Consider the following 14,021-nt stretch of genomic DNA (forward strand, 5'->3'; position numbering starts at 1 on the left):
TGAATAGCTTGCTCATACCCTTTTATAAAAAAGCCTGGGGTCTCAGACATCCATTATTGAATTAAATGCAGCCTATATAAATAAGAACATCTTTATCTGGCTTCAGACTTGCAAAAGTTAATATAATTCCTTCATTTACACAGAACAAAACATTCTTTAAAGGGTCTTACACAATCCAATGGACAGAGTGATTGATTTTTAGTTTGCAAACAGCAGTGTTCACCTTTAAAATGACTGGACCAAAGTACAAACTCTGATTCATGGAGCAACAACCTTTAGAAGGCAAAATCTCCACGGAGGCATAAAAGCCAACAATTAAGGAACTTGTTTCTAGTGACGCAGTAAAACCCTGATGAAGATTATGCAAAATATAGTTAAGAGGGAGCATTTTTGAGAAACAGTTGTAATTGCTAATGTCAAAGAAAGGGATACGTCAATGAAACATCTTAAATTAATAAAAATCTGCTCAGACGGCAGTGGCAAAGTGTAAGTAAAGGGAAAGATAAAACCAGAAATTCTGGTTTCCTAACAGAATTATCAGTACCCTCAGTGGCAGTTGCATGTGGTGGTTCTAGAAATGTAAGATGTGAATCCTCTATGACAGCTAAACTCTTTCACTAGGTGATACAGGTCAAACATAATACAAGATACAGCATTACACTTTATATAACGCCAATTTCAACCTTTACCAATATCGCTTGTACCAATAACTTTCCAGGTCTGATTCTCAGCATTGATTCAACGATTCCAGCTAAAGTGATTCCCAAATGTTCCTTAATATTTACATAAACAACAAACAACTGTCTAGCTAAACGTAGCAAGAGCAAAATATTCCTTCCTTTCTTGGAGAAAAGAAAACAATAACTCAGAAAACAATGAACCAACTTCAGATTCGTGAAGGATTTATGTAAAAGGTTTTAAATGCAACCCAAAAATAAATTAACCCAGTTGACAGAAATGTCCTATGTGATTCTTGCTATATAGTATGGCCTTTGGCAGATTTAACAGTCAGTTCGAGCATTAGTGCAGTTTCTTATGTCATAATTCCAATGAGTCCTTCATCACCCGTCGTGTTGCCCTCTGGACTGTCACAAGCAGTTATGATGCCTAGGCCAAGTTCTGCCAGTTCATCCTGCATGCTTGTGGTCACCATCATTTTGGGCTCCAGGCGATTACACAGCGTCCTGTAAGATGGCAGGGGGTAGCCCAGTTCCCTGAGATATTCGTAGCCTTTAACTCCCACTGCGCAGCGGATTTTTCGGGCTGTCAGTAAAGTGTCATGGGACCACACTGCCCTTCGAGAACGTTTGGCTAACGTTAGGGCACGTATCTGATCCTCATACAGGAACATCTGAAGCCCTTTCTCGATTTTACTCAGTTTGTAAAGACGTTTCTTCATCTCTTCTGCCTGTATAAATAAGAAATGATAAATACAGAATACTAGACAAACTGGGTTGTTTTCAAAGCATGGTTGGGTAACGACAACTCAGCAAAGACTGTAAGGTGAAAACTTCCCAGTATACATTTCATGAATCATGTTTTGAACACCAATTATTCTAATGATAAAATGACCTCTCTCTGCAGTCTGACTGTGTGCTGCTGTTGCTGTTCCAGTTTGGTTTTGTAATGCTGGCAGAGAGAGCAGGGTCTTTCCTCCTCTGACCCCTGAACTCCATCCTCCTCTGAATCCACAGGGGGCTGGCGACGGGCATAACCATGGTCCCCCATGTTCAAGTCCTTCTCCACTAAATAAATGACATGACGCAAATAGAGAGACCACAAATGAACAGTTTAATCCAAAAATATATACAAATTCTGTCATTATTCATTCTCATGGTGTTTTCTTAAGTTGGTGTCATAATAAAAAATACCTTATGGGTCAAAAGAAAACATATGGGTGAACATATAATGAAAGGATTTTAAATTATGGGCGAACTGTTGCTTTTAGGGCATACTTACATGTACATTACTGCTTTAATTGGCAGACACTTTTATCCAAAGTGACTTTCAATCTACAGGTGCATCTCAATAAAGTCGTGGAAAAGATAATTTATTTCAGCAATTCAACTCAAATTTTGAAACTCGTGTATTAAATAAATTCAATGAACACAGACTGAAGTAGTTTAAGTCTTTGGTTCTTTTAATTGTGATGATTTTGGCTCACATTTAACAAAAACCCACCAATTCACCATCTCAACAAATTAGAATACTTCATAAGACCAATAAAAAAAACACATTTCAAGTGAATTGTTGGCCTTCTGGAAAGTATGTTCATTTACTGTATATGTACTCAATACTTGGTAGGGGCTCCTTTTGCTTTAATTACTGCCTCAATTTCGGCGTGGCATGGAGGTGATCAGTCTGTGGCACTGCTGAGGTGGTATGGAAGCCCAGGTTTCTTTGACAGTGGCCTTCAGCTCATCTGCATTTTTTGGTCTCTTGTTTCTCATTTTCCTCTTTACAATACCCCATAGATTCTCTATGGGATTCAGGTCTGGTGAGTTTGCTGGCCAGTCAAGCACAGTAACACCATGGTCATTTAACCAACTTTTGGTGCTTTTGGCAGTGTGAGCAGGTGCCAAATCCTGCTGGAAAATGAAATGTAGCCAAGTGAACCAAACTGAGAGACCATTTTGAAGGCTCAGGAAACCTTTGCAGGTGTTTTGAGTTGATTAGCATGTCACCATATTCTAATTTTTTGGTGGGGTTTTGTTAAATGTGAGCCAAAATCATCACAATTAAAAGAACCGAAGACTTAAACTACTTCAGTCTGTGTGCATTGAATTTATTTAATACACGAGTTTCACAATTTGAGTTGAATTACTGAAATAAATGAACTTTTCCACGACATTCTAATTTATTGAGATGCGCCTGTATATTTTTTAAGTGGTATGATGTGCATGCCCTGGAATCAAACCCATTGCCTTTCGACCAACACCAATTACCATTTGAGCTAAATCGACCATTATTATAATAAATTAGTAAGATTATATATTAGACATAATAGATAATCTTATTACATTATTAATTAAAGTTTGTATTACACTGAATTGTTTGGGGATGTTTTCTCTAAAAAACATAAACAAATGAATGCTTCAATAAGTTTACCTGGCTCATTTTTAACAGGTAACACCATCTGAGGGGTAACAGGAGAGGGAGGGTCCGGTACATTGAAAAGTGTTGGTATAGCATTGGGTTTGAGTTTCCTTCCCCCTGCTGGTGATCTGGCAATCTCCTCAAACTGACTCTCTTCGAAATGATCCTGCCAAGTCATTGAAATAATGATTTATGACAATAATATACATCGTTAACTTAAGAGGACATCAGGAAGATGACTTTATTTGCTTTAATTGATCAGTGTAGATTAATAAAGTGATCGGAATACTTTTCTGGTGCGTACTTGCCTGGCACAGTCTCGAGCAGGGAGTCGGTACAAAATCACGGCGACAGTTTACGAGCCACTTTCTCGTGCGCACGGGGTCTTTGGGAAAGCGAAACAGCTGCTTTCCTATAGATGTGGAGTTCGAGCAGTTTGGAGCGGAGCATCCACCCATTTTTATTTACAGTCGCCAAATGTGTAACTTTTCATCTGGGCAAAACAACGATAACACGTAACGATAGAGGTCTGCTAGCAGAGGACTTAGCAGGTGTATTAATAAAAACTTTTCGCTTCAAAAAATAGATCCTAGTTGCTTCAGTAAACAATAGCGTTGCAGGCCGTCTCTTTAATGTACTGAGTACGGCGATTTGCTTGAGACAAATATATTTTTTTAGTATTAAGTGAAATGCGGAGTTTGTTTGAGCCAAAATGGCGGCGGTAACTTCTTTTGGTGATTGGGATGACGTAAAATATGTGCGGTGACTTTAGATTTGCCTGTATAAAATTCGTTAATATTTGGCACATGTAAATTATTGTAAATCGTTGCACATAGGGCTTAGGTATGTGACGATAATACAATAATTTAAAAAAGTTATAAGTCAATTTTGGAATATTTGTTTTTTTAGAAAAACGATAGATCAAAATAGGGGCCACCTTTGCCAGTGACGTAAACTTCTGCCGGAAAGAAAATAGACACTCACATGATGCGCGGAAGGGTGCTTTATGAAAGTGTACGGAACGAAGTTAAGGGCATTAACGTTTATTCACTCTTAAGAAAATTAATAATCCGTTAAAAATTACTTATGTAACTGAACTATGAACAGTGTGCGTATATTGAAATGTGGGCTCGTCGATTAATTGCCGAAAATATTGTTTCTCCACATACAAGTAGAACAATCACCCAATTTATTTACCAAAAACATATCCGATATTTAGCGTTTAGAAATACTGCTCTTAAGTCAGGCCCAAAAGGAAAAACCTGTAACGTTATTCAGCGAAAATCAACACTGGTCATTTTAACTAGTGGGTTTAAATAATGACGTCCTCAATGATAATTCCAGTAATAGATGTGCAGGGCAATAATTTTAGGCAGCTGTGGGCAGCAATGGTTCTGGCCATTAAAACGTCTTCATTCATTGCAGTTGATACGGTGAGAACGACGTCATTGTTTATGAACGGAATAAATTGAATTGATGTGTTTAATACTCCAATGCAACATTATTTATGTTGTCTGGTCTCTTTTAGGAGCTAAGTGGTCTTGGGTCAAGGAAAGCTCTTCTATCAGAGTAAGTTATATTGGGGTTTGTGACTTTGCATTTTCTACCACGCAATTTTAGTTTAATTTACATGAGAAGATTCTCACTCTCTTTAAAGATCTATTGAAGACAGGTACAAAGCCATATGCCATGCAGCGCGCACACGATCAGTACTGTCTTTGGGGATTGCATGTTACAAAGAACTTGAAAACAAAGTAAGATTTAGATTTAATGTGCTTTACCTATGGTAACATAACATTGTCATTACCTCGATTCCTTATAATGTTCTGTTTCTAGGCAGACAGCACATACCTGGTCCAGGTTTACAACCTAACCTTGCTTTGCACAGAAGAATACATCATTGAACCCCAGTCAGTGCAGTTTCTTGTGCAGCATGGATTCGACTTCAACAAACAATACGCTGAAGGCATTCCTTATCATAAGGGGAATGACAAAGTAAGTATCTGTTAGTTATTCTATAAGGAAAACGCGGATTTAGTACAACATTAGCATTCATTGTAAACTTTATGTGCTTGTTTTATGTTTAGGGAGGTGATGCCCATGGGGTAAACATGCGATCATTATTCGTAGAGCTTCTTAGGGCAAACAAGCCTTTAGTGGTCCATAATGGGCTGATAGACATGGTGTTCTTGTACCAGTGCTTCTATGCCCATTTACCTGAGCGACTGGGCACCTTCACAGCAGATCTGTCCCAGATGTTTCCTTCAGGCATCTACGACACAAAATATGCAACAGAGTATGAGCTGCGATTTACAGCATCATACCTGGAATATGCCTATAAGAAGTGGTAAGTCTAATGTCTCAGTATGCAAGTTATAGGAAATGTGTTCGTGGTTCCAGAGCATTGCAATTACAATATGAAAAAGATGTAATGTACAATGTATCTATACGATCTTTTCTTTGTCCTCCACAGTAAGCTGGAAAATTCCAGAGCCATTGAAGGTGGCAGAAAAGGGACTCATGTGTTTCTGGAGTTTTGTAAATATACAGGGAACATGCAAAGCTACATAGACTACAGGCCTTGTGTGGACAACCAGGATCATGATAGTGCCCTCAGCATCTGTGTTCAGTTTTCAGTGAGTTCTTTCTTTTGTCCTAAAAAGCTTTGTAGAAATATACAACCATTTTTTTTCTTAAAGGTAAACATGCCAACTCTGGTGTAACGAGAAGTTTTTTTGGAGCACATCACAGAAAAAGTATAACAGCAGCAAAATAAAAAAACAGACATTCAATTGTCAGACAAATAAAGATGCCTGTTGGCCATTTATTATTATTTACTGTGGTAGTGATCTTCCATTATTATCCATTACAGGACGAAATTGTACAGTACAATTGCTACTGTATGTAGTTTTGCCAGTGTAGTAATCTATTTGTGCTCTGCTTTTAGTCATATGGATGGTGTCCCAATGGTTCTCAATGCCCCATGTCACATGACACAGACCTTATAATCCAGAATGACGAGATCAAACGAGACAAGAAAAAGAAGAGAAAGCGCAAGAATAAAACGAAAGATGGTGAAGAGCATACGGACCAGCCTCCTGATACATGCGAGTCCCCAGAGGGCAAGAGGACACATTTGGAAAACATGGAACTGGATCTGCTGGATCAGTCAGTGCCCATACAAGAACCCACACTCTCAGAACAACAGGAGACAGTGGATGAGGAGCCAGCCGATAGTGCAAATGCATCAGAGCCTACAAAAACAACTAAGAATGGGAATGAAGAATCTCAGCCACAAGGGTCCTCTATGGATCCCGATAGACCAAAGGAGAAGAAAGTTGAAGGAGGAACTCACAGGGCAGGCTTTGATGCGTTCATGACAGGTTACATTTTTGCTTTCGCCAGGAATCTGACCGCAATGACGGAAGAAAGCAAATCTGCAGACCACGTCCCCGGATGTCTCAATAAGCTGTACCTCAGTGGCAAGTCTGTCCCTTTACACATAGCCAAAAGCACCTTCACCAAATCTTCAAAGGCTCATGTGCACAAGATGGACTTTATCTGGGGGAAAAGCCCTGCTGTTCAGACTGAGGGAAGTGCATAAAAACTTATTTTCTAGATTTATTTTTGTGCACATTTTCGACAAATAAAATTTGAGTTTTTAAAGTAATTGACTGTTTTCTTTTGTTCTTGGCCTGACAGTTTTGTCTTGTATTGTATTTTAAAGAACTCATTGGATATTATGCCCTTGTGATTGTGTATATAATATAAAGAATCAAGAGGCTTCAGAGTTAAATGCATAAAGTACTGTTTGGTATATAGTTAACATATGTGGGGCAATAAGTAAAACCACTATAAAATAAGACATTTTGAATTTATTTAAAACAAATATAAACACACACATGCATTTCAACATTTAAAGCCATATAAATGGTAAAATAAGTCCTGATCTGTCTTTGGTAGAAATATACATCTCTGATTCCGATACAAATCTACAAACGCTGAGCAAACAGTCGGGACCAAACAAGCAGAAAGTTTGAGTTAAAAATACACTAGCAAAACATTTCCACATTTACATCTCTATTCATTAAACAGTAATAACAACACAGTTTTCACAGACATGTAGTAAGACATGGTAAAATTATTTTTTGCTCAATATAAATATCAAAATAAATCCTCTCTATAAAACTATCATGCCTCGGTTAAATTTATTGCATAGAAATGTAGTGACAAACAATAGATTAAAAAGTTCAAACCATTAACTTATTTCAAGTGCAATTATGATTTTAAGTAGATACAGACATGGACATTTGTGAAGACCTGAGAGGTCACAGAGTGAAAAAGATGTTCTGAAATCACAATGGCACGCACCACTGGCAGAGGACGCCAACTCCCAGGAGATTAAGCGAGAGCAAGATGTACTACAAAAACTTGGAATGTTTCTAGGATTTTTTTTGTCTAGGCCCATGCAGTGCAAAAAAATAAAAAACACCCTAACAAACACCCCAAATAACCTTTCTCCTAAAGATTTGTTCTTCAGTAACTTCTAAAAACAAATGGCAATAAATTGATGGCCAAAGCTGCTCCCTTAAATGTGCGTGGACAAACTAGAAGCATGTTTTAAAAGACAAAACAGCATATGTGGTATGTGCAATCAACAGCATATTGAGTTTTAAAGGGGTCACAGAATGTGTCTTATTTGTAACCCTGTGTAAGGTGACATCCCATATACCCTCAGTATGAGTTCTTCATAGTGTGATGGGTAACTAATACATGGACCGGATCAGTATCTCACACCCGTTTCTTGTTCTCATTTCAGACACTGTCGTTTACTCCAAGTCGTCCTGTATGCTTACGTTACAAGGATTACTCTTTTCACTCCAAGGAACAATATTTACATCTTTAAGCGCTTTAAATATTTACCAAGAATATGATCTCTGTTCACATGTCATCTCATCAGTTCAAACCTAAGGGAGTCAGACTCCAGTCTACCATCTAGATATCACATCTGGAGAAGCGGTCTGTCGCTGTGGACGCTTTGCCGGCTGTCAGGACAATTGGACACAGCTCCTGGGGTTCAACGGACATGCTCAGAGTGAGCGAGTTCTTATTGGAGATCAACACATCCTCCTGGTCTTCAGCCTCCATGTCCACACAAAGGCCCCCGACGCTTCCGTTCTGCATCTGGCTGAAGATTCTCTCTCTCTCATCTGCAGGGCTGCCTTTGCTGCTGGAGCAGTCCATGGCCTCTGCCTCTCCGCCATCAGAAGGGATCAGAGGTGGCCAGCTCTCTAGCGCCTCTCGTTCACCTCGTGGCCTGTACGGAGGGATCTCTGTTACCGCATACTTCCTAGCCCAGCTACTCAATGCCCTCTGCCTGCTTTCACCGCCGGGCTGTCCTGCTTCGCTCTTGGATGCGGTATGAGTTGAGAAGATGGTCTCCGAGTGGGGCAGCTGAGGGGAGACAGGGAGAGACCGACATTGCCGACCCGGAAGCTGCCAGGGCTCCGGCCAGGTGGCGGCGCAGTTGATGCCTGTGGCTCCTGTGCCGATGTTGGGCTGCGGCTGGTATGAACTCTGACTGCCATGGGGCGAGTGCAGATCGAACATGAGCGAGAAGACTGATTTGCTGGGCATGTCGTAGAATTTGATCTTACCACCCTTTAGGTCTTCTCTAGCATTAAATGGGTTGACTTTTGGGACCCCGTAAATGAACTCTCTAGGTCCTGGGTTGTAGTAAGGGTCCTGGACGTTCACTTTGCGGGCAGGCTTGCGAGAGAATATGTCTGACTGGCTGCGGGAGAGCCAGATGCTGCGACGTGGACGAGGCGACTTGGGTGGAATCTTATCATCTTGGAAACCGTGAGGATTTAACCTCTTTATTCCCTTATCAACAAGTCCTAGAACAAGAGTAGCGATTGAAACCACATTAGTTTTTGATTCTCATATAAAGCCTAAGAGTGCATTTAAAAAAAATACAAACTCAATCAAGGACATATTTTAAGTATTTAACAGGTATAATTTTGGTAAGATTTTTTCCTATGAAGAGACAACTATATATTTTTTACTTGATTGTTAGATTGATTCTCCCAATAACATAAGTTATGACAATGGAAGAACGCAAAAAACGTCTTGATGGCAAAATTACACACTTTAAAGTGATAGTTAACCCAAAATTAAAATTCTTTCATCATTTACTCACCTTCTTGTCATTTAAAACATTTATGACTTTTCTTTTGCAGAACACAAAAGAAGATATTTTGAAGAAAGTTGGCAACCGAACAGCACTGGACTCCATTCACTTCTATTGTACTGACACAAAACCAATGCAAGTGAATGGCGGCCAGTTGACAACATTCTTCAAAATATCTTCCTTTGTGTTCTGCAGAAGAAACTAAGTCATAGGTTTGAAATAACAAAAGGATGACAGGATTTTTATTTTTGGGTGAACTATCATTTTAAGCTTTAAAGGAGCAATCTTGAACACTAGGGGGTACCAAAGTAATGTTTGTTTGAGTGAAACTAAATACATGCAAAGCAAATGGCTCGGTCATGTTTACACATGCCCAAATCCAAAAATACAGCTGAGTTTCTCTACACATTAAAGTATTTTAGAGAAAAACAAACCTGAGCTACTAAAGTGGTAAACATTCCTGACAGCATATAGACCCAAATTTAAAGGCAGCCTGCATCTGGATATCTGACATCTTCATGCAGGCTATAATCTCGTCCAGCCACACAATATTTTGTTACTTATTCCTTCTATGTTCAGGATATAATTTAGTGCTAGGCGGAAACAGGGCTGCACGATTACCCTTACAGAAAAGACACACGAAATTCTCATGTGCAAAAAACACATGTGATCACACGTGAAATGTGTTTTTGGAACATTTTGGTCTGAATTCCATGTGAATTCCCATGTGAAACCCATGGGATAACATGTAAAAACCCATGGGATAACATGTGACATGTCTCCACATGTGATCACATGTTCTTCACATGTCATCACATGTTGCACAATGGGTTTTTACATGTTATCCTAATGTGTTTCACATGGGAATTCACATGGAATTCAGACCAAAATGTTCCAAAAACACACATTTCATGTGTTTTTTTGCACATGTTAAACACATGTTGTATACATGTGATCACATGCAAAAAACGTGTGAAATTCATGTGTCTTTTCTGTAAGGGTACAGAACAGCGAGGGAGTGAGAAAATCTGGCAACCAGACACTGTGTGTGTTATAAAGCAATTCCTATTAGAAAAGGAGAGTCCAGCTCATGAAAGCCCCTGGATATGAGATGCTACTGCCTTTGGCCCTGCTTGTTTACTAGCTACTCTGTATTACATGTGTGGGTGTTGGATAGCATGAGCATGGCCTTAGGGATGACTTGGGAAACCATGCAGTGGTTCAATACACATTTTGTGTTCACCACCACAGATAATGAATGAATGAACACCATTCGTAATACAATCATAATGATTTTAGTCCAATCACTATTTCACACGAGTTTGTGTGAATTAACACAACCCTACAGAACTCACCTTTAGGAATGGGTTTTTTGTCTACCTCCACTGCAGTTAACAGCATCCTCTCTCTCTCGGATTCATCGCCTTTCAGCTTTTTCTGGATCTCCTCTAGCCTCTTTACTATGTCTGGAAACGACGGCCTGAGCTTTGGATCCATCTGGGATGTGTGTGGAGGCAACAAGAACATAAAAATACATCAGCATCTAAATCTGTAGGTTTCTATCTCAAGTATGCTACGCTGCACAAAAATCATAGTGGGAGAATAATCTTAAACACTGTTGATGTGTAGTTGCTTTTCTGTTGTTCGACTGCTAAAATTTAATTGCAACAAGAACAATAAAACAATATAGAACTATTTTAAGTAGGGTTAAAAATCCGGAACTGGTTCTTTTTCAAACTTGATTCCATTACAAAACAAAAACAGTGATGCATGATGAAAACAGATCTTTGTAATGTTTGTTTGTTGTTGAGTTCAGCCAACAAGGTCAACACATCTTGCAGGGCTCTAGACTCATTTTTCCCACTGGTCGCACTGGTACGACCCACTCTTTCAGTTGGTCACGCCAACTTACAATTTGGTCGCACCCTTTTTTATAGTAATCATAAAGACCTTGCATAACTACCTCAGTTGATGAATCATTCTGTTATTTTGTCACTCTGTCTTTTAAAATAGTTGGATATAGACTGCTTCATATTTGCACTTTAACACTTGCGAGCCCAATAAATCCAAAATAAATGCAAAGAAACTTTGTATTTGTTATTTTATACAGTTACACTTACTAACCACTCTTGTTAAATGGTCTAAGCACGCTTGTGTTCTAATGTGTTTTGAGTGACAGACTTGATGGGTTCAGTCAGTGAGTCTCGTGAGTTCAGTGTTTGATATACGAGTTGTTTCAACAAAATGAATGTTCAAATGAGTCATTATGTCGCGAATCGGACATTAGCGGACATTGACGCGCTGTTTGTTTTTCACGGCTGTTAGGACATCGGTCAGATCAGACTTTAAATAAACCAAGAATGGTTACTGTTTTCTGCTATAAACATGGATTTAAGGGAACAAAATGTAATAACTGGAGTCAGAACCAGAGGTCATCCCATTTCCTACAATGCGAGATGCAATTTGATAAGAAGAAACCCTCTCACATTGCAGCAGTTAAAGGCGAGTTGTAGGAAGTCAGGTGGACAATCTCCAACCATGTGCTGGAAGGCGTGATAATCCAGACCAAAGTTCTGTAATGGAGAGACATGACTTTTTCATGACAGGACACTAAATGAGAAGTCATCATACAGAACTGTAAGATCAAGTTGTGGACTTACTTCAGTGCGTGGTAAATAGTCAGGATCAGCCTGTATCCTCGCAATGATCTCGCATAAAATAATTCCATATGAAAAGACATCAGCCTAGACATGAATACAGAGTAATGATAATGTGTTGTGATAAAGGCTGGAGGAAACCATTTAATAGTGTTGAGCGCACAGTACAGCTGAGAATCTAACCTTCTCGTTGTACGGCTCGTCTCTTAACACCTCTGGAGCCATCCAGAATGGAGATCCCACCACGGACAACTTCTCCCCCTCTGAACTGAACACATAGACACAAATGGTTAAACACCAAAGCCAGATGTGTACAACTGCTTACATATGGAAGAAAAATACAGGTACTTATTATGGATAAGTCCTATTAATATTATAGATGAGATCTATTAGTTGACCGGTGGTTCAGACAACCCATCGACTTGTTGATTTCAAAATATGTAGTTCAAGAAACAATTGAACCATCTGAATCACCTAAAAGTTCAGTAAGGCCAGAAGCACTCACAGGAAGTCTTTGATCAAGCTAATGTGTTGTGAGGTCATGGGAGAGAAAGGGTTTTCTTTGAGCCGCTCTGGTATTATTAGCTCTCTTAAAAGTTGACTTTGGACGGTATGTTCCTTCCAAATCAGATGTCCCCACCCCACGCTGGCCTTATCGTTTGCATCTCACAGTCAATTTTACTTTTATCAAGTTTGCACCGCAAATCATTGCATTTGTAACTGCTACTGGTGGTACATTTATTGCATTTTCCATAGATTTTCTAAACTGGAAGAAAAGCATCACCCCCACGTTGGCTCTTACTTACTCATCACTGGGGATTTTCTCTGCAAGGCCAAAGTCTCCGACGACCGCAGCATAACCATTCTCATCTGACTTGATCAGGCAGTTCTGAGATAACATTAAAGAGAAAAGACAATGAGTACTAGAACATATTGCGTCTCCTATGGGACACCCTACACTTGAGATTTCAACTGAAGTCAATTAGAATCACTTAAACAGAAAGTAATGATGTAGTGTGCAAGCCAAGGGGTGATTCCCAGAGCTAATAATTACAGTAAGTCCCATAGGTGCTAAAAGAGAGAATGCAACAGCCGGCGGTAGAAACAGCATGTCAGAGCATGCCACCGATAGAAGCACCTGTTTCAATGCTGGCTGGTATACTCCTCTTGTTTATTATGTAATGATATGAAACCTGTGGACAAGTGTACCATACAGGTTCTCTGAAGAGTCTTAAGAGAGATATACATTTTATTAGCTGCATGTTTCCTGGTAATCAAACCCATGATCTTGGTGTTGCATGCACCTTGCTTTACCAGTTGGGCTACATGAAATGAAAGTCATTTTTGTTTAGTAATGACAAACCATTTTGGTTCGGTGTTAGGTCCCCACTTATTATCCACTGTCAAATTTGGGTGCTAAAAAAACCTAGTTGAGAACCACTTCTATAACTTAAAAAATCAATCGATGTGATTATTGCTTACGATCACAATGTTAAAGAAGGCCTTTACCTTGGACGTGAGATCTCTGTGGAAAATGCCCTTTGAATGAAGGTAACTAAGGCCCATGGCAATCTCTAAGGCCAGTTTGACGCGCGTGGCCCAGCTCAGGTACTTATTGCTGTCCAGCAGCTGTTCCAAGTTGCCACCATTAATGTACTGAGAAAAAGAACACATCGGGATCAAGTTAATCCTTTATAAAATCCCAAATCATTAAATTAAAGAATGAGAAGTAGGCAATACAGTGTCCTCATTATCCCATAAGGAAATTAAACAATATACAGCCGCAGAAAAAAAATAAGAGACCGCTCCAAATTTTCATTTCAAATCAGTATTTCTAGACGTACTGTGGACATTTCAGTCCAGTGTCTGTTGAATTTCAACGGAATCAAACCTCAGAAGCAAATGTGAAAGACCGACAGCATGACAAGACACGTGAAAACTGTGATAAAAATCCAGGTTAGCATACAAAACATTTTTTTGAACTTTTCCTAAACAGATGTGTTGATTAAAAGTGAATACAAACTTGTTTTCTATGCAGTATTTGAGGTCTGAAAAAATACAGAGCATATTATTCT

General features: G+C 39.2%; 3 protein-coding genes across 4 annotated transcripts in view; 1 reads left to right on the forward strand and 2 right to left on the reverse strand.

Moving 5' to 3' along the window:
• Positions 1 to 12: 12 nt before the first annotated feature.
• On the reverse strand, positions 13 to 3,887 carry si:ch73-382f3.1 (uncharacterized protein LOC100151273 homolog). The gene is made up of 4 exons (XM_057334196.1): positions 3,405 to 3,887; positions 3,109 to 3,262; positions 1,573 to 1,745; positions 13 to 1,408 (listed from the first exon to the last, which is right to left on the reverse strand). The coding sequence occupies exons 1-4, from the start codon at positions 3,552 to 3,554 to the stop codon at positions 1,034 to 1,036; spliced, it is 852 nt and encodes a 283-aa protein (XP_057190179.1). The 5' UTR covers positions 3,555 to 3,887; the 3' UTR covers positions 13 to 1,033.
• A 176-nt stretch (positions 3,888 to 4,063) lies between these two features.
• On the forward strand, positions 4,064 to 6,770 carry toe1 (target of EGR1, exonuclease). Its single transcript, XM_057334194.1, has 7 exons — positions 4,064 to 4,529; positions 4,625 to 4,665; positions 4,754 to 4,850; positions 4,933 to 5,091; positions 5,184 to 5,443; positions 5,570 to 5,732; positions 6,044 to 6,770. The coding sequence occupies exons 1-7, from the start codon at positions 4,416 to 4,418 to the stop codon at positions 6,698 to 6,700; spliced, it is 1,491 nt and encodes a 496-aa protein (XP_057190177.1). The 5' UTR covers positions 4,064 to 4,415; the 3' UTR covers positions 6,701 to 6,770.
• Positions 6,771 to 6,951: 181 nt separating this feature from the next.
• Positions 6,952 to 14,021, reverse strand: part of tesk2 (testis associated actin remodelling kinase 2) — a 37,397-nt gene continuing 30,327 nt past the window's right edge. For both annotated transcript variants that reach the window (XM_057334193.1, XM_057334192.1), the window contains exons 5-11: positions 13,456 to 13,602; positions 12,753 to 12,835; positions 12,130 to 12,214; positions 11,950 to 12,033; positions 11,776 to 11,862; positions 10,645 to 10,786; positions 6,952 to 8,996 (exon numbers count right to left, since the gene is read on the reverse strand). In XM_057334193.1, the coding sequence (XP_057190176.1) occupies positions 8,092 to 8,996; positions 10,645 to 10,786; positions 11,776 to 11,862; positions 11,950 to 12,033; positions 12,130 to 12,214; positions 12,753 to 12,835; positions 13,456 to 13,602 (1,533 nt within the window). In that variant the 3' untranslated portion in view covers positions 6,952 to 8,091. The remainder of the gene's footprint in view (positions 8,997 to 10,644; positions 10,787 to 11,775; positions 11,863 to 11,949; positions 12,034 to 12,129; positions 12,215 to 12,752; positions 12,836 to 13,455; positions 13,603 to 14,021) is intronic.

The sequence above is a fragment of the Triplophysa rosa genome, linkage group LG5 (assembly GCF_024868665.1).
Source record: "Triplophysa rosa linkage group LG5, Trosa_1v2, whole genome shotgun sequence".
In the NCBI taxonomy this organism is placed as follows: domain Eukaryota; kingdom Metazoa; phylum Chordata; class Actinopteri; order Cypriniformes; family Nemacheilidae; genus Triplophysa; species Triplophysa rosa.

Bases quoted from the DNA above. Each gene is read 5' to 3' on its own strand.
- toe1 (XM_057334194.1), top strand. From the start codon at position 4,416: ATGACGTCCTCAATGATAATTCCAGTAATAGATGTGCAGGGCAATAAT. The intron at 4,666-4,753 runs GTAAGTTATATT...CTCTCTTTAAAG, and splicing joins AGGAAAGCTCTTCTATCAGA to ATCTATTGAAGACAGGTACA. The intron at 5,092-5,183 runs GTAAGTATCTGT...TTTTATGTTTAG, and splicing joins ATCATAAGGGGAATGACAAA to GGAGGTGATGCCCATGGGGT.
- si:ch73-382f3.1 (XM_057334196.1), bottom strand. From the start codon at position 3,554: ATGGGTGGATGCTCCGCTCCAAACTGCTCGAACTCCACATCTATAGGA. The intron at 1,746-3,108 runs GTAAACTTATTG...TCATTTATTTAG, and splicing joins ACCTGTTAAAAATGAGCCAG to TGGAGAAGGACTTGAACATG. The intron at 1,409-1,572 runs GTCATTTTATCA...TTATTTATACAG, and splicing joins CAGTCAGACTGCAGAGAGAG to GCAGAAGAGATGAAGAAACG.